The following is an 18987-nucleotide window of genomic DNA, read 5'->3' as shown; positions in this document are numbered from 1 at the left end:
GACTAGAAGCTGCTGGGCTGTGTTTAGTCCATATATTTTCCAGTTGGTGGGGGAGACCCATATGTGAGGCTCAGACCTTTCTTCTCCCCTGTCATTCCCCCGTCCCATTTTGATTATGTGAACCATATGATAAGGAAGCAAAGTGTTTCTGTTGTTAATTCAGCCCATTCATTATCAATGGCACTACCTCCCTGATGGCTTCGTCTGAATAGGGAGGAGGGGGAGAGCTGCTTTTCCCCCTCTCTTCCTCTCTTTTTATGGTGAGGGGGTGTTGGTGAAGGCAGGCTGCAATAATGAATAATGTGCAGCTTGTTCCCAGGGCCTGCAAGTGTGTTATTAACACAGGTTTCCTTAGACTGAATGCCCAATCAGCACAGAAGCACGAAACTCCAATTGCCTTCCAGCTCTCATGAACATACTTCTAATCTCATTGACCTGGCATTATACTACACCACATAAATTGCTATTTGGAGATCTTATGTCCACTCATAAATTGGGCTGGCAGCCCTCCGATCACCAGAATAAAACTGTCTCCTGTGAGGTGGGGTTTGTAGTCATCAGTGCAGGTACAGTCAGCTTTCCTTCGTAAAATGGAGGGAAATAGGAAACCCAGCGTCAAATTCATAGAGGAGAGAAGGGAAAAAAATCAAGTGAGGTTTAAGTACCATTAACACTGGGCATAGAATGTGGGAAGATGGTGAATGAAGGGGTGTTAGCTTCTGCGAACACCATGGAGTGGTATTCAGGCATCCAGGTTTGGCCATAATTCTGTGTGGTTTCGGGGCAGGCACATGTGTGCCAACTTCATGGAATTTCTTCCTCTTTTCTCATTTCTTCTTTTACTTAAATGAACAACCCAGAGGAAATGTGTTTTCTCCCTCCCTCCTGTTTTGTGATGTTGTATCTGGATTGAGCAGTGAATAGTGGATTTGAAATTTCTATGGGTCAGTGGGAATTTGGATATGAGGAGACCTTGCTCTGCTGATACCAGGTGTGGGTATTCCTGCAGAAGGGATTCCTTGTATGAAGAAAGACTACAACCAGTAAATCCTGCTTAGTGCTGACCATTTAAGAGTGGTCATTGTAGAGGAGTCCTGCTAGCAGTATTTCTAGTATTTGGAGTCGAGCTCTTCAAGTACAGCACATAATGTTCATGTGGTGGTGGTTTCATTTACATCTGTGTCACCTTTTTAACACTCCTCACTTGTATTTGTCAGTCTGTTTTAACCTGCCCGAGGGGAGACTGAGCTGAGCTCTTAGGCAGAAGCTCTTCCCTGTGAGGGTGCTGAGGCGCTGGCACAGGGTGCCCAGAGAAGCTGTGGCTGCCCCATCCCTGGCAGTGTTCAAGGCCAGGTTGGACACAGGGGCTTGGAGCAGGCTGCTTTAGTGGAAGGTGTCCCTGCCTGTGGCAGGGGTTGGAACTGGATGAGTTTTAAGGTCCCTTCAATCCAAACCATTGCATGATTCTATTCCACACTCTGCAGTGTGCTGAACCACTGTTTTCTCTTTATCCCCAGCAGGGCTCTGGCAGACAGCAGCACAGGCTTCCTCAAACACCACTCACTCCAGTGTACTTTGCATCCTACCTGTTATGACCAGCTCTGCACTTCAGAGGGTAAGTCAGTAATGTGCATCATCATTACACGTGGTTCTGCCAACCCATATTGGAGCTAAGCTGGCAGTCTGGAAGTAATTTGCATCCTTTCCTCTGTGTGGCTTCACCTGGGGGTACTTTGCTGCTGAAAATAATCCCTCCTAAAGACAAAGAGCAGCTGAAGTTCTGTAATTCCTCAAAACCTGGAGACTTTTCCCCAGCCTTCCTAGGAGAGTCTGTGGTGGAAGTGGCTCATTTAAAGAGCATCATGGGCTTTTCAGTGTCTTTGGAGTGCTAGCAGGTGAGAGCAGCACTAGAACCTGAAGAGTTATTGCATTAATATACGCACCTCATTTGAACTGCACACTGGGCAGGCCTGCAGTGCTCTCTGGTTAGCCCCTATGGTGGTTCTCTTGCCCTCAGACAGGCAAAGTAGGACAGTGAGCTCTGCTTTTGGACAGAGGTGCAACTTGTGGCAGCTGCTTTCCTTCAGGCACTGCCCTGTGACATGGGAGCTGCCCCTGGCTCTGGCTTTATTCCACTCAGCACTCCAGCCTCGTACCTCTAACAATTTAGCAGCAGTCAGTGGAGGAAATAAAGCACTTTGGTCTCTCTCCCCCAGGGTTTTCTGTAATTTTTTGAAGGCCTCTGTTTTCACAGCACTGGGATAGATGGACCCCTAAAATATACAGCCAATTACACAGCAGAATTTATTAGACTTTATTCTGGTGCCTGTTACGTGGTGGGGGTAGGGAAGAAAGAGCAAACTCTGGAAGGAAACCCATAGCAACTGCAGGTGTGGGGATTAGAAGTCCCCATAAATATACCTGACTTTGCCATCTCTTTTAATTAAATGCAAGTCATGAAACACGGGCAGGGAGTGCAGCAGTGATGGGTGCAGCAGGAAGGAAGAGTTAGCGGGGGGAACTGGCTCCATGGCCTAGGACTGAGATGCAGAGCGGAGCTGGGAGGGTTAAAGCCACATGGGGTGATTTAGAGCAAGCCCTTCGCAGTAAGACAGAGGGAACTCTACAGTCAGTTATTAATGTTTCCTGTTCTATCTTCTCATCTTCATGGGTTGAACTGTAAATTACCCAGCATGCTGTACTGGGTTTTCTTCTCCCATCCCAGATAGGTGGTAGAGGACAACATGCCGATGCTAACAAGGAAGGAGGGGGCATAGGAAAAGGCCGTCCCCTCTGAGCTTTGCCTCAGGGCTGTGCAGCTATGAATTGTAGAGCTCTTTGGGCCTTACGCTGTGATTCACTCTGCTTCTGAGGCCTTCTTCCCTCCAAATGATGTGCCAGAATTTAGCTTCTGTGAGCTGTGGTGCTTGGTTTCCCTCCAGATATGTGTGGCTCAGAGGGCCTGTGTCTGAGAGACCAGGATGAGGGACTGTGTTAATTCAGTCCTCCTGTAAACAGCTTCCTCATTTTCTCTCCCTTTTACGTATTGAAGCATTTTTCCTTTCCCAGCTCTGTTTTGCCTTTGGTAATCTCCCCAGCATGTACTCCATCAGCACTCCTGTGGGGCTCCTGTGTGTAGGAAATAAAGCCCGTAGTTCAGCACTATCCATCTAATATCTTCTGACTGCCTTTAATCATAGCATTTTCCATTTAATTGGGAAGGCAGGCACACTTTGCATATTAATACAGCACAGCCTGCACCTCCTAAGCATTAAAATCGTGGATGCTGGGATGGGTTACGAGTGGCTGTGAACCTGCTGGGTGTCCTTTAGCATCACTTGGGGGGGGGTCATCAGGGTTGGGTTTTACCCTCCTGATGGAGTTAAAATAAACAACAAAAAATTCCCCCCTCCAAAAGGAATAATTGCTGTGGATTCTCTCCAGTTCAGTCATTGCTCTGCAGACAGTGCCTCTGTCTGCTGTGTCCATTGTCTGTCTGAGATCCTCACACTGCTGGTCCCATTGTCTGGTCAGGACAGCCAAAGGGAAAAATATCATCTTCCTTTCAGAACCATTGGTTGTGTAGCATATTCCCCTTGTGTGATCCATGAAAGACCCATTCTTTTCTTGGCTTCATTATTGCCACCCAGGAGTCTGTCTGTGTGAAACCAATGGTTTTGTCTTCGTGTCATTGTGACGTTCCTGACTCTCTCTCTTCTTGATCACGTCTTGCCTTGGGACAGACATATTGGGTTTGCTTTGGAAGAGGTCTCAGTAGGCCTTTCATGTCAGAAAAGCTTTTCAAGTGCACACTCACATTTGCACCTTGTGGTGTGTAATGTGATGGGCAGTTGTTGCTGTGATTTACTGTCTATTTACTATTTACTGTTATTTTACTGGATGTTAGATGGTGTCCAGAAAGAGGGAAACGTGCAGTTGTGTTACAGAGAGGAGGTGTAGGCTTTGGACACGATTTTCATATCTTCTTGAGGTCTCCCATTTTCCAAAGTCTTTAAGGTTCCTCTTCAAAGTCAGGAGAGGATGAGCTGAGTCCGTACTTACATGTGACTATTTCTGTTACTCAGAAGGATTCTACAGTCTTGCCATGTTTGAGAACAGTTGCTCCTGGGTTTGGGTGATGTGTTATTAGCTGGATGTTTTCCATAGCAATGAAAATACAGCTTGAGAAGGACCAAACAGAGCCAGATCTTGCTTGCTGCAAGTCTATTCCTTACTGATGTGCCATTGTTCCTGCAGTGTGTCAGCGCTCCTCATCATTCCTGTTTTTCTGGTCTGGTAAGAGCTATGTCATTGCGTCTCTGTCTTGACCTACAGTTCCCTGTAGGCTTCATAATTATGGCCTTCTTAGAAACAGACATCACTTCCCATGCCAGAAATCGTCCCGCTGTGGAGAAGTAGATCAAAATCCATTAGGGAACAAGAGGTGACTAGATTAATTCCCATCTGAAATCGCAGTTAAGCTTTGCAGTGTAGAGTTGGTGTCAGCCAAGCCTTGACATGGTGACTCTGGGGTTTGAATGTTAGAATTGGTCTGATAGGAAGAAATGAATGGAGTTTTCTTGAGTTCTAAAGTACGTGGCACTGCTGCAGACAACTGAGTAGAGCTGTAGATAGCTGTAAATACTTTAGGAGTTGGAAGCTATAAATACGTAGAGGTGCTCCCCATGTTAATGTGTCTGAAATGCTTAAAAGCTGGATATCCCACTGGAAACAAGTCAAAGGAGACTCTTCCATGCATTGTTATTTCAACTAGAGACCAAATCCAATTTGTGCCTGTTGCAGTATGCAAATAAACTAGTACCTAAGGTAATATTGCTGCATGTATCTGGTTTTCCAAAGCATCCAAGAGGACTAGTACTCTGTACATGTGCTTGGGCTCAGGATGCATGGATGTGCATTGCTTGGACATTCAAAATCTCTGATTAATAGCAAGCAACTTTTGAACCTATAGAGTAGCTATGGTTTACCCATTCCTGCTCTTCACTATGGGCTCTATTTCATGGGGAGGGAGGGACCAAGAGCCAGCCCCCATCCTCACTGTTGCTGTAGATAGTCTAAATAAGGCTTGTGCTGCAAAGTGTCTAAAGCATTTCTGAAAGGAGAGGCAGGATCCTGTGTGCTGAATCTGCTCTGCTGTTTGTGTGAGTTCTGTTCTTGCTGCAGTACCCCACACCTAGTTGTTTTCCTGTGCTAACTATGGCTGCATCCCGGTGCCTGTTGGGCTAAAAACCTGGAGTTTTCAGCTGAAATATGTCAGCATGCTTCCCAGTACCTCTGGGGGGACAGTTGGCTCTCTGCATCTTACAGCAGCAGGCAGAGTATCCACATTCAGTGCTTTCAACACTGGAAAGCATCTGTTTGAAGCACCACTGTGGAAACAGAAGACTAACAATGCTGGCCTTCTGCACCAGGCAGGAATATGGAATGCAGCATAAACTCCAATGGCAGTTGGTCTTTTATTTTAATTGCCTTTGTAAAATCTTTTCTTTTAGGTATCTTACAGGCCTGGGCTAATGAACACTGACCCAGAGTGACTGAGCTGCTCAGTGTAGTTTGGAGGTTCCTTCTGATGAGTGACATTAGCCACAGAGATGTTGCATAGCCTTCAGCATGCATTAACATTGAGCACAGACGTTGTATAGCAGAAAGATGAAGACCTGGATGTCACACACCTCAGGTCTTTCTTTCCCTGACTCTGTCACTTCCTTCTTCTTTGTCCCCAGGAGCCTTATTTGAGTTCTCTCTTCTTTATCAGCCTGTGATACAAGTGCAGTCACTGACCACCTCCATCACACTGAATTTGTGAGGTTTGGTTGTCAAGGACCTGTAGAAATAGGTAGAAACCTGAGGGAAGTTACAGAAGCATGAAGGTTTTTATTCTTAGTGGACAGAAGAGAAAAGAGGATTGGTTTGATTCTGTTCCCTATCTTCTAGTGAGACCATGAATTGCCCCAGAAGAGCCCAAGAGGCTGTTCCTAAGGCTGGAAGGCATTAAAGAGTTGATAGAGCTTTTTCCACGCTACAGGATGCTTTTTGCAGCAGCTCTTACTGCTCAAGGGATGCCAGTGTGTACATGCCACTAACACACTGTGCTTTTGGAAGCTCAGTGCTGAGAAGGTGGAGGGGGTGTTCCACAGGATAGCAGAGATCTGTGTCATCTCCGGGGCTGTGAAATAGTTCTGTTTGTTCTTCTGAATGACAACAGGAGAAAAGTACCTTCTCATCTCTTAGACACCCATGAAGGATGGATGGGGGGGGAGAAGAAAAGAGAGGCAGTGGTTTGAAAGTGACTGCACAGGTTTAATCAGCAGCTTGTTACCGTGAAACGCTACAGGGACACCTCCAACATACAGAGAGTAGGAAGTCACTGGATTACTTGAAGTCCTATTCCTTGAATTTGGCAGAATGTTCCCTCCTTCTGGCATCTGCAGGACACCTCTTGCAACTGTGCCCTTCCACATTGTCAGTCTGCATCCAGAATCCATACAAACTACATGTGCTACAGATCCATACAAACTGTATGTATGTGTATACATCCATGCACACACACACACTGAGAGCTCTATATAGAAGCGGCAGAACTTGGGGCCAGCCTTGGGAATCCCTGGAGAAGAGGCTGTTATTGCACTTACTTTGTGTCACCCTTGTTTCTCATCAGACACACACACATGCACACACCTCGCACTGCCTCGCTTCAGCTCTGGATCTATTTCCTTTTATTATCCTGGCAGGAGCCGAGCTTCATTAGGAGAGTGGAGGCTCTAACAAGGCTGGGGAATGGCAGCAACAAAAGGATGCAGCAATAGGAAGTTATGTCACAAAAGCCTTTACAAGAAAAACGGCAGGCATTAGAAACAGTGTGCATTAAAAATTCAGCATGGTTGGGGGGGCAGGATGGGGAGAGAGAAACAAATACACAGGCTTTAAACTACTAAATCCCTATATTTGGGGAATGCATCAAACCCTGCATGCTGTTAAAGCTGGGTGTATTTCTATTATTGTTAATAACAGTGATAAATGGATTATTTTCTTGGGTCTCAGTGTGGGTTGTCAGCATTTTAAGTACACATTTAACCAGGTAAGCAATCCTTCCTTTGTGCTGCTTCTGTTGGTGATATTCAGTGACTAGGAAATCTGCTTCATCATACCTGAAATGGACCTGGATAATTCAGACATCAAATAATTTGGGATGTATCTTGATCAGTAGCCCCAGTTTAGTCAGCTCTGTGAAGTTATACAAACCCATCCACACTGCTTCCTTTGGCTTATCAGCTGTGCCAGCAACCTGGGCTTTCTGGTCAAGCTCTTGTGCAGAATCGGTCGTCCCAAACACATAAAACCCCACTTTTAGGCTAATCTACAGGTAATAGATTAAGCAGTTTTGGCAGAGGTAGGTTTAGATTAGATCTTGGGAAGCTCTTCCCTGTGAGGGTGCTGAGGCGCTGGACCAGAGTGCCCAGAGAGGCTGTGGCTGCGGCTGCCCCATCCCTGGCAGTGTTCAAGGCCAGGTTGGACACAGGGGTTGGAGCAAGCTGCTCTAGTGGAAGGGGTCCCTGCCTGTGGCAGGGGGTTGGAACTGGATGAGCTTTAAGGTGCCTTCCAACCCAGACCATTCTATGATTCTGTTTCATACTCTCCTTCCACTTCTATCATCTGCCTCACTAGAGAGGTGAAGGTGTGTGTGATGAGTGGTGATGCCCTGACAGCAGGACAGCAGTGGGGGTAAGTTTGCCATTGTGCTCCCCTGCCTTTGGAATGCAGAAGAGGCCCAAGGTTGTCTAGCCTTACCAGTCTAGGCTTTCTCACTTACACTAAATCCATATTAAAATTGGTATTCCTTTTGTCCAGGTTCCGATTCAGAATTTGCAGTTGGAGATAAGCATGTAGAGCTGTTTTCCAGGTGGAAAGCCCCTCGTGGTGCTGGCTTTATCTGCTTCTCAGGGTAGTGTTCAACAGATGGCCTGTGGGTTAGAGCACTGTGTTTGGATGTCTTAGAGTGGAGGGCCTGGTTTCCCAGCTTCTCCTTTGTGTTGGGTTTCTCCCAGTTTTCACAAGGCTCATTCACACTGTTGTAATTACAGACTTTGACCAAACCAGTTCTACCCACCTGTGGTTTCAGATGCAGTTGAAAAATGACATAGCAACATGCAGAGGTGACCAGTGGTTCTGGGGAGTGCCAGAGGCTGGGCAGGGTGTGGGGGCAAAGGGCCTCCCCTTGTCTGAGGGGACAGCTTGCTTTGTTACTTGTGTGCAGCCAGATGAAAACCGGGGAGAGAAGAACCCTCCCAGATGTGTAAGTCATTGGTGGTGGATCCATCAGCACACCCTCTCCCCAGTGCAGCTTAAAGGTCCCACAAAATAACGAGGTAAAATCAGGAACCTCTTTCTTTGACACTTTCAGCTTTAGTGCTTTAGAGGAGGCTCCCACCTACATCTGAACTCCCTCACCTCCCAGCACCTCTCTCCTTGTGTCTACCTGTTCATCCACCCTTGTTTGTACTCATGGACCTGTCTTTTTGTCTCTCTTACATATTGGGTTCACATGAAGAACAAAGCATCCTGTGGACATCGGTTTTCTTGCTACAGCTGTGTGTTCCTTGAGGTCTTTTGCCTTTTGTGCTTCTCTTCTCCAGTTCTCTTTCCTCAGCAGCATGAAGTTGGGTATTTAGAGCTATCCAGGTGGCAGCCTTTTGAGTTCCCTTTATTACAACTGCTCAGAAGGGGTGAAGTAACAGAAAATTCCAGCCTTCAGGGAACCAATCTTCCCTAAAGAGCCAAGCAGCCCTCCAGCAGGTTAGGATCCCTGTAGTGTGGAGTGTAGACAGAGTTACCCTATTGTTTGGCAGCATCAGTGGAAGGGGACAGTTGTGTGTTGTGGTTAGCGTAATACCAGCTCCTTGGTGTGTTCAGGTGATAAAATGCAAGCCAGAGCAGAGGGAAGCTTTGTACCCAGCCAGGCACAGGAGCTGCAGGAGCTGGGTGTTCAGACTCCCACTGTAATGTCAGTTCTTGACCCCCTGAGCAGTGTAATACCTGCACATGTTTTATTCACTGCCCTCCCATGTGCAGCAGGGCAGGGAGAGTAGGAAAAGAAGGTGGTGAAAGGAGGCTGGGGTCAGTGTGCTGACAGCACATAGCCACTGAGAACAAAAATGTTCACAGAGCAGTAGCAACCACCTTTTCTATCTGTATTTGTACACTGGGGTGTGTGTGTGTGTGTGGGTGTGTGTGTGTATGCAGGCTCTCTCTTAAATGCTGTTCTCTTCATATTATTCATCCTTATTACATATCATTATTTTTTATTATGATTTATATGCCGTGCCATGGCGTTATGATGATTTATACCCCTACCCCCAGGAGAGCTTAGAGAAGGCATCACACTGAGCAAAAAGACAGACATCCCTGTACAGGGGAAAGAACTTGGCTTTTGTCCCTGAAAGCCACTCCAGCGTTCTTCTGAGCTAGAATGAACCCCATTTCTTGGCTTCTGTGAAAGGTTTTAGTTGTACCAAGTCTGCAAATCAAGCTTTTATCCTGGCTTATGGTCCTTTGCTGCTGCGTGTGAATGACTGCCAGCAGCGTCAATAGGAGTCTTGTTGCTGGCAGCAAGGAACAATGTCCCTCCTTTCTCCTGCTTATTCTTCTAGATCTTCATCTTGCTATTGAAAGAGATTCATTTAATGATTGCCCTTAAAGCCCGCTGATCCTTGCTCTGGTTGGGAGGAACTTCGTAACAACTCCACTCAGTGCTACCCTGAAAAGTAGTGACAACCTAGGGACACTTCCCCAGCTCAGAACATGGTCAGAGGCAGCGGTCCCTTGGGTAGGTGTGTGTAAACACCAATGATCAAGTGAATAACTGGGAGTATTTGTGTTCACCTGAAGGAACCTTTGCCTGTCACTTGCTTTTGAGCAGACAGATGCCTTGCGTTGTCAGTTGTGTTGCTTTGTTGGAAGACCTGAAGAAGGGAAGCGCCAAGTCTCCAGAACCCTGGAAGCTTTTTCTGTTTGGTAACAGAATTCCTTAGCTCCCCAAACCAGAAAACTGACAGAAGGAACCTGCTCTGCAGGCTAAAGGCAGAATCTTCAAAGGAATGGAAAGGAGACCGGAGCTGTCTCGGAACGAGACGTTCAGAACTCGGTATCTGGGGAGCTCAGGCACATGCGGTTCCCACTCCCTCAGACCTTTTGTCTTCTCTGAGCAAAAGCTGTGTATTTTGAAATGGAGAAACTTCAATTTTTTATGGCCAAGGCCATCCTGGCTCATCCTCATTAAAATTTGAAGCCAGGCCAGTCCTTGAACTCCTCTGGAAATACCAGTCAAGGCTGCAGCAGGTAACAGAGCAGAAAGGGGGGAGATGCAAGACCATAGCAATAAGAAACCCATGTCCTTTACTTAAAGAAACGTTGCTGATTCCTTTGTGGTGGCTGTGATTCTCCTGGCACACCCCCTGTTTGCTTTCTCTGTTGTACTCTAGGCAGGCTCTGCCCCCTGAAGCCACAGCTGCACTCCCCATGGTCCCCTGTTCTGCTCCTCACTCCTACTGTGCTTCTAGGTCTGTCCCTGCCTATGAGGATTGGAACTGGATGGGCTTTAAGGTCTCTTCCAACACAAACCAGTCTGGAATTCTGTGCTTGTAACATGGCATCAATAATCTCTGCTGGTTATTCAGGCCTGTGTGTAGCCCTTGTGATGGAATGAGGCCAGGGAGAGGAGTAAAGGAGGAGTTAATCAAACCCTTCAAATCCAAGCAGCTCCCCTGTGGTACAGCAAGGGAACTCTGAGCGTAGGTTTCTGCACTGTGTTCGGGTTTTTTTGATCTGCCATCCAGTTTGGATGCCAGAAGTTTCTAAAGCTGGCCTGGTGTGACTGATCCTGCCTGAAACACTGGCAAAACTCACTTGGCATCCAGTAACACAAGAAATAGCAGAGTCTTGGAGTGCACCGGCCAACTGCTTGGGACAGGGACCATCACTTGTCCTCTGTACACCACCTCATGCAACATATTCCTGGTTCTGAGAGGTAAGAGCGAGGCAAACAGTGAGTGTTGGGGGTTGATCAGGGCTTAGGGCAAGCATACATGTATGCTACATGTCTGTGTGCAGGAGGAAGTGTTAGAATTAGGGAGCAGTGACTACTTAACACAATAAATACACATTTTCTTCTCCCTTTTCCTAAGGAGCTGGTCAGCCACCCAGCTCTTACTTATTAAGTATCACTGGGGATGGTTCAGCAGCAGGAGAGCACTGCTCTGCTCCCGAATGATGATTGCCATCAGGCTGGAGAAATCAGTCATTCCTGGCAAGCAAAAGACCCCTGTTTGGTGGGTTAATGATGCAGGGCAAATCCTGCCAGTGGCCAGTGGGCTGAGCACACCAGACATGACCTCAGGGAATCATAGATTCTGAGGGGGCTGTTGCTGCTGCTCCTCAGTAATGTGATTGCTTCCTTATAATGGCTGCAACTTCTTCTCCTCTGCCCCCCCCTTATCATTATTGACCAAGGAGCATCAGTAAGGCTAGAGAATAAATAGTTCCCTGATGGTTAACAACAGGCTTCCCACCAATTGGAATTCAAGCTGTGCTCCCTGTTATATTCTTTAGAATCACACTTTATTGCATAGAGTGGAAAATAAAGCATCTATTATCTATCTATCTATCTATCTATCTATCTATCTATCTATCTATCTATCTATCTATCTATCTATCTATCTATCTATCTATCTAATCATCTAATCTATCCGTCCATCCATAGACCTTTGCCTCTCGCTCTCCCTGGGTTTGGGGTGCTGGCTCGGTGCGGCTGGACGGGGCAGGCAGCGGTCCCGCCTGGCTCCTGCGAGCCCCAGTGTTTGCGCAGCCCCCCCCGGCTGGGGCCGGGCTGGGGCTGGCTCCAGGCTCCCGGGGGCGGGAGGTGATGATTTTCCAGTGGGTATTTGTCAGGTCAGAGTCTGCGCCGCCCGCCGGGCTCCGCGCCTCGCTCCCCGGGTTATTTATTACCTCTCTCCCCGGCGGCAGCGCTGCGGCTCCGGGGCTGCTGCCAGCAACCCGCGGCGGCGGAGGGGGCCCCGCCGGGGGGTTCCCGACCAGCGACGGGCCGGCCGGGAGCGCTCCTCGGCCCGGCGGAGCACGGGGTCGGCTGCGGGCTCAGCCCGCTGGTGCTCACGGCACCGGCGCCTCTTCCTCTCGGGGGTGCTCGCCTGCCCCGGGCAGCCGTGTCTGAGGGTTTGCTGCTTGGCCAGGGAGAAACAGCAGGGAAAAGGCTTTTCTGAGGGTTGGGAGAAGGCTGGTTGTTACACAGCAGGCTGGAGCTGAGTTAGGGGAAAGGGAATCTAATGTATTTCTAATCGTGGTTTGGTGGAGCTAGAGACAGTGGTACAGCAGAGCGTCCCAGGTACAACAGAGCGTCCTAGGTACAATAGAGCATCCCAGGTATAACAGAGTGTCCCAGGTACACCAGAGCATCCCAGGTACAACAGAGCATCATCCCAGGTACAACAGAGCATCATCCCAGGTACAACAGAGCATCCCAGGTACAACAGAGCATCCCAGGTACAACAGAGCATCATCCCAGGTACAACAGAGCGTCCCAGGTACAACAGAGCATCATCCCCGGTACAACAGAGCATCCCAGCCTCTGCAGTTGTCCATCAGTTACCTGAAACTCCAGTACCCTGAACAAGCTCATTCCCTTCTTAGGAGCTCAGTTTCTGTCAAGCAAGGGGAAAGATTTGGATTTGCAGACTTTGCAGCCTGTGGTAAGAGCAAGCTCATACAAGCACTGTGGTCCATGGGGCAGAGCTGCTCTGGGAGGTGGGTTGCACAAGGATGGGGCTGTAGCTCACCTCAGCACTCAGCTGTACATGCAGGTCAGATGGTAGAGGGGAGTTGAGATTTGCCTGGGATGGCAAGTGAAGAGCTCTGGTGCATGTGTGTGCTCCTCTGCATGAGCCTAAGCGGCCTGAACTGGAGGATGGGGTCAGGGCTGTGTCATTCTGGCAACCACCCAGTATAGATTTTGATGCAGAACTACTCCAGCGCTGACATCACTGCTCCGTGATCTACATTTATTACATTTTCTTGGAGTCACTGTATGTAAAGTTGGATTTTTATGATAAAATCACATGCAATCCCTAGGCTGACCTTACCTGGTGTTTCTGGCTGAGTTCTGTTCCTGGGGTACCTTTAACCTCCCAGTGCTTTCCAGATCTTCATTAGCAGTTCACCCTTATTTCAGCTTGTTTGCTTCTTCACATGCAGATCTGTTGGGTGCCCCATCAGTTTGCTTCCCTTGCCAGCAGAGTGGCAAAAGTCCTCCATGGAGTTCATCTCTAGGATTGTGACTGCCGAAAGTGATGGGACAGGAACAGCGCAGCAACAGGGAAAGGCCTCATTTGTGGATTGACTTGTCAGAAGGAAGTGCTCCTGTCCTGTTGGGAGTTGCCATGGGATATGGGGAAAAGGATCTCCTGATTGTGGGATTCCAGCATAAGATTCCCCTTCTGTACCAGTCTGCCCCTTGGCTGGAGGGGAATTGCTGACTGCTGTTCTTCTGGAAAAGAGCAGGCGCTTAGACCCAGTCCAGTGTTGCAGCTCGAGGGTCCCCACATGTGATGCACACACATCCCCTTTGCAAGGGCAACTCACAATTCAATCCTGTTGCTATCAGCTTGACTCCTCACTATTGTTGAGGTGCCTTTGAGGCTTGAAACTTCTGTGCTATGTGCCGTGAAAAAGAAGTGGGAACCAGTGAGCAAATGTTTCTCTCTCCCAGTGAATTACACCTCTCTCATCCCAACTGGAACTTCCTGGAAGCAAGAAATACAAGAAGCAAAGAAAATCTCATTTTGTTATCATTTAGCTGTATTTTTCTCCTGGTGTTTCCTGCTTGCCTGTAGCTGCACCAGGATCCCCAGGGCTGCTGAACCCTGCTTCTTCTTTCCTCACCCCCCATCTGTTGCCCTCGCCCCTACCCCAAAGCAGTGAAAATACGATCCCAAAGGCTTTGCCTCTGGTTAATGGGGAGAGAAGAGCCCGCTATGAACTTCTAGGATGTGTCAGGACAACTGTTGTTATGGGGAGGTTAGTTCTCTGGAGGCAAAGGGGACTGCAGAGGCAGGTGGGGAGGCCAGGGAGAAATGCTGACGAGTGAGAGGTGGTTAGCAGAGGCAAAGTGCTAATTATCCCATGCTCCAGCTTGTTCTCATGGGAGTTGGGAAGCTCTCTTTGATCCTCCTGCATTTCGTCTTCTAATTGGATGGGGGTTCCAGATGTTACTGCTGAGCGAATAGGGAGCTGATGGAAAGCCGTTTCCTTGGACAATCCCAGAGGAATTTCCAGGGCTTTGCTAAAGAAGTGCTTGGGACATCATTCCCCTTCTTGTCCCTGTTGAGTTATTGCTAAGGTTTATTTGTGTTGCCTCCTGAATGGCCTTTTCTTTATCATCTCCATCCTTAAGGTTCCGCCCTTTTCTACTCGAGTTTCCTGGAGAACGGAGATGAATGTTTATTTCCTCCTGCTTCGAAGAGGTTTGAATTGGATTAAGTTTGTGTCTCATTGCTGCAGTTCTCTATGACTATTCCAATAAATGGATTTACTGATTTAGTGGCATTTAGTGCAGCAGCAAGTCTGAAGCCAGCTCCGAGAACATCAATGGAAAGGGAATTTTGCATTTGTCACTGCAAATACCATGTTGAAAGCCTGATTGTGGCAGCTGCATCTCCTCCTGAACAGTGCACCCAACCAAAGCAAACCAAGTCGGGATGTAAAGATGTATTTTCTCTTGTGAGACCTCACCTGGAGCATTGTGTGCAGTTCTGGTGTCCTCAACATAAAAAGGACATGGAACTGTTGGAACAAGTCCAGAGAAGGGCCATGAGGATGATCAGGGACTGGAGCACCTCCCGTATGAAGACAGGCTGAGAAAGTTGGGGCTGTTCAGCCTGGAGAAGAGAAGGCTGTGTGGAGACCTCAGAGCAGCCTTCCAGTATCTGAAGGGGCCTATAGGGATGCTGGGGAGGGACTCTTCATTAGGGACTGTAGTGACAGGACAAGGGGTGATGGGTTAAAACTTAAGCAGGGGAAGTTTAGATTGGATATAAGGAGGAAATTCTTTCCTGTGAGGGTGCTGAGGCACTGGAATGGGTTGCCCAGTGAGGTTGTGAATGCTCCATCCCTTGCTGTGTTCAAGGCCAGGCTGGACAAAGCCTTGGGGTGAGATGGTTTAGTGTGAGGTGTCCCTGCCCATGGCAGGGGGTTGGAACTGGATGATCTTAAGGTTCTTTCCAACCCTAACTATTCTATGATTCTGTGATTCTAAGATGCTCATTAATGGCCCACAGATGAAGGTATTAGCTGAAATCTGCTGGGGAGGATTTGTCCTGTCTATTCCATGAGGAGACAAACCCACTCCCCAAACACCTTGTCTCACAGCAGCTCTGATCACAGACTCTCATTGCACTGCAGGTTTCTTCAGTGTTTCCACAAGAATCCCTCCTGTGGCACCATACTGGCACAATGAGAGAGATCTCTTTGCTTGGCAAACCAGTTACTGGTAGTAACTACAGTGTAGTTAAAGTACTGTTGGTTTAACAGTATGACGTCTATTATTATTCCAAATAATAATGCTTTTCCCTAGTTGAGGAATACAAATAAAATCAGAAAAGTACCTCTCTCAGAGTTATGCAGCAGGAAATGGCTCTGTAATCTTAATGGTAAATTTCCCAGTGCTCTTGGAATGCCACAAAAGGCGGTAGTGTTACTAAAGGGCCAGCAGTTTGCTGAGGAAATGTTTTCCATAATCAGCTATAATCTAAAATACCAGTGCCTAGATACCGTAGTGACACAGATACATAGGAAGTGCCAGCTACTCCCTCTCACAACCTCTTGAGGATCTCCCTGCAAATTAAAACACCCAGTCACACACACTTAGCATGAAGGCTCAGAGCTCCAGATGGAAGCAGAAGCTGTGTTCACCCAGGCACGTATGCTCCTGTTGATCCTACTTGCTTGGGTTTGCACCATGGCCTTCTCAAGGGTGATACTTGTAGGGCCACAGTCATTTTATAGAGAGAACTGAATGTCTTGGTTTGCGTTATTGTATTTCAAGAAGCAAACTGCAAATCTGATGAGAATAAAGTATAAAACCTTAGGTGTATATGGCCAGTGTATGTGTGCAAACACACAGATTAAGAAGCACCACGTGTCTGTGGTAGTCTGAAGGTTCCTCCAGACTGGGCCTTGATTTCCATATTCACTCAGTGAGAACTGATGCAATCTTTGTAGCTATAATGAAAATCCCAACTATATTGGAACAATGAGCATCCATGCAGTCAAATGCAGCAAATTCCCTGGTGAGTTATGCTGCATCTGCTCTCTCAGGTACTAGTAGGAGAGGGGGGGAGAGAGTCTTGCACTCAGTAATTTATGGATCCATAAAGACTTTCTCTTTCTGGAGCAAGTAATAATTCTTTGGGAATTAAGGCTAATTAAAAGCAATACCAGCCCTATAAATGCATTTGGTTACTTTGTCAAGGCAATTTGGTATTTGTTTCCTGTGATGTTCCCATGTGCATCCGAATCAGTGTTCTGCTGTAATTGTGATCAGAGACAATACCACAGAGACAGACTCCTTAAAAATGGAAGGAAAGCAACAAACAGTTGGGTGTAATAGATGGGAGTATCTTCTGGATATTTACAATGGATTAGACTATGTTAGGGTCAGTTTTAACCTATATGCAGTGGTTTACTGCTAATGCCAACACTGTTTCTGGGTGCAAAGCACGTGTGAGGAACGTCTGCATGCTTGAGGTACTTTAAAGGGAAGACAGGAACTTAGATCTTTTTCCTCTACTGTTCATCCTCAATAATCAGCCCCAACTTCCTCCTAGGGCTTTCCTGGGTAGTCAGAAATGACATGTGTGTTGGAGCCCAGGTTTTGCCCCTCCAGCTGTTGGCACATCTGTCAGTCTGCTGAGGGGCAGATGTGAGTTACCATAGGACCAGAATCCTGATGTCTGCTCCCATAAACTACTCTTTCAGCAGCACATCTCTCACCAGTTGATACGCACAGAACCCCAGGTTTGATATTTTAGCTCTTCCTGTCTTTCTCAGGGCACAAAATGGACTGAAATTAGCTCTCTTGTTTATCCAGAAGCTATTTTCTTCATGCACATGCCTGTGTGTCTGTGTCTAACAACGGTGCCAGGCTCTCACTACTACTGTGTGTGTAAACTGCTACAGGGCTGTAGCTGTTCCCATCATTTTACCCACACTTATGGCGAATTCAGCAGATGAAAGGAGGAACTTTTGCAGGCAGCACAATGATGAAAATGCCTTTTTATCTTCCCTCTTGGTGCAAAACTTTACACTTGGCGGCAGCGCACAGAGTATTTCAAGTGTGTGCTGACAGTGTATCTATTTCCATGGGTGCCTTTTGAGTGTGAGGAGTGGGTGAAAATGGTTTGTGCCATGTCTGGCTGCACATTAGTTTTGGCTGAGGCAAGGAAGATGTGTGACAAGCAAAATCCTTCTCCCCTGCTGTGAACAAGACAGTTATTGGTAAGGATTTGCTAAAGAGTTTAGATGAGCAATTTTGGGCTTCAAAATGACTTGTAAACTGCTTGCTCTGACATTTCTGCAGTTGCCACTTGCGGTGTGTTACGGGTCACAGTTATCTGGTTTGCTCAGTGATTGAGTTACTGAACTTGAGGAAGACAGAGCTGTAGGAATCTGCAGTGAGAGACAGAAACGACGGAGAGTGTGCTCACGTGAAGAGTTGTGCTTCCCAACACTGCTTTACAGAGATGTCTTCTCCCTGTTTTATGAGTGAAGAACCTGAGTTTGGAGCCCCAGGTGAATTGCTGCACTCACATAGGGAAGCAGAACAGGCAGGAAGAGAAGCTGGAATGCCTGACTCCACATGGAGAAGAGTTCAAATCTGGAAGTCTGACAGACAAATAAAACTCAGTGCTAACCACTTGCAACTTCTCTTGTCCGCAAGCACGTAGCAGCACAAGGGAAGGAGCAGCAAAGTTGCTTTGCTTCCAAGGACCTCAAAGCACCATGAGAAGATTCCAGTGCCTGTTTACTTACTTATTTTTAGAAGTTCCCTTTAGTTTTGTTATTCTCTTCTTTTATCTGAGTTTTTGTTAGATTAAAGCGCTCTCGTTGCAGCGGACTCATGGCAACAAATTGACTTGAATGAGACTCTTCTTCTAGGAATGTAAGATAGGAAAGAAAAGTAAACCCAAACATGTGGGTTCATGTGGTCCTGACCCATCATAATGATGGAGGCCCGAGTGAGGAGTGAGTACAGAGTTGTTTGTGATTGTCTCCCTGAGTTCACTGGAGACTCTGCCTGTGACTGTAGGCATGTTTTGCTCAAACACAGTGTACATGTCGAAGAGACCATGTGATGGTTCTGAAGTTAGGACCATCTTCCTGTACTGGTTGATGTAGATGGTCCATGAAGCCATTGCAGAGGAAGCACAGCAGCACAAGCTTCAGTGAGAATTGCCTACAGAAACACAGGTCCATGCTGACGGAGCTCCTGTGTCATGTCTTCTTGGAGGGCCAGTGTTAAGTTAGTAACATTTAGCTACGACAGATGAACACTTGCTGCAGTCATACCTGAACCTGCACTAGAGACAGCCCTGACTAGGGCATACCTATACATCAAGTTCTACACTGCTGTAACAATAACTGTTAAGAAGCATTCCTGGTGGAACTGGCACAGCTCTAGTGGGGCGCAGATACACTAGTGGAGAGGCGATGTATGCTAATCCCATCATTACTGGGGCATTGACTGCCCTACATCAATTTCTGCAAAGGAGAGCTGGAGCAATCCAAAACCTGTCTGCAGAGATGGGCAGTGATTTAAAGACCTTAGGGCACGTTAACTCTGTGTTTGAAAGCTGTGAGTAGTGTGCACTTCAGCATCTCCTAAATTGGTTAAGACAGGTTCTA

General features: G+C 47.3%; 1 protein-coding gene across 9 annotated transcripts in view; it reads left to right on the top strand.

Annotated features, from left to right (window-relative positions):
- The window catches only part of SAMD11 (sterile alpha motif domain containing 11), a 158788-nt gene that overhangs the window by 26437 nt on the left and 113364 nt on the right, over positions 1-18987 (top strand). For 8 of the 9 annotated variants that reach the window (XM_062603969.1, XM_062603911.1, XM_062603956.1 and 5 more), the window contains one exon: positions 1518-1615. In XM_062603969.1, the coding sequence (XP_062459953.1) occupies positions 1518-1615 (98 nt within the window). The remainder of the gene's footprint in view (positions 1-1517; positions 1616-18987) is intronic. The other variant, XM_062603959.1, reaches the window with a different exon arrangement.

The sequence above is a fragment of the Pezoporus occidentalis genome, unplaced genomic scaffold (genome assembly GCF_034315485.1).
Source record: "Pezoporus occidentalis ecotype Australia unplaced genomic scaffold, CSIRO_AGI_Poc_V1 ctg119, whole genome shotgun sequence".
Taxonomy (NCBI): Eukaryota; Metazoa; Chordata; class Aves; order Psittaciformes; family Psittacidae; genus Pezoporus; species Pezoporus occidentalis.
This window is presented reverse-complemented; position numbering and strand designations above follow the sequence as displayed.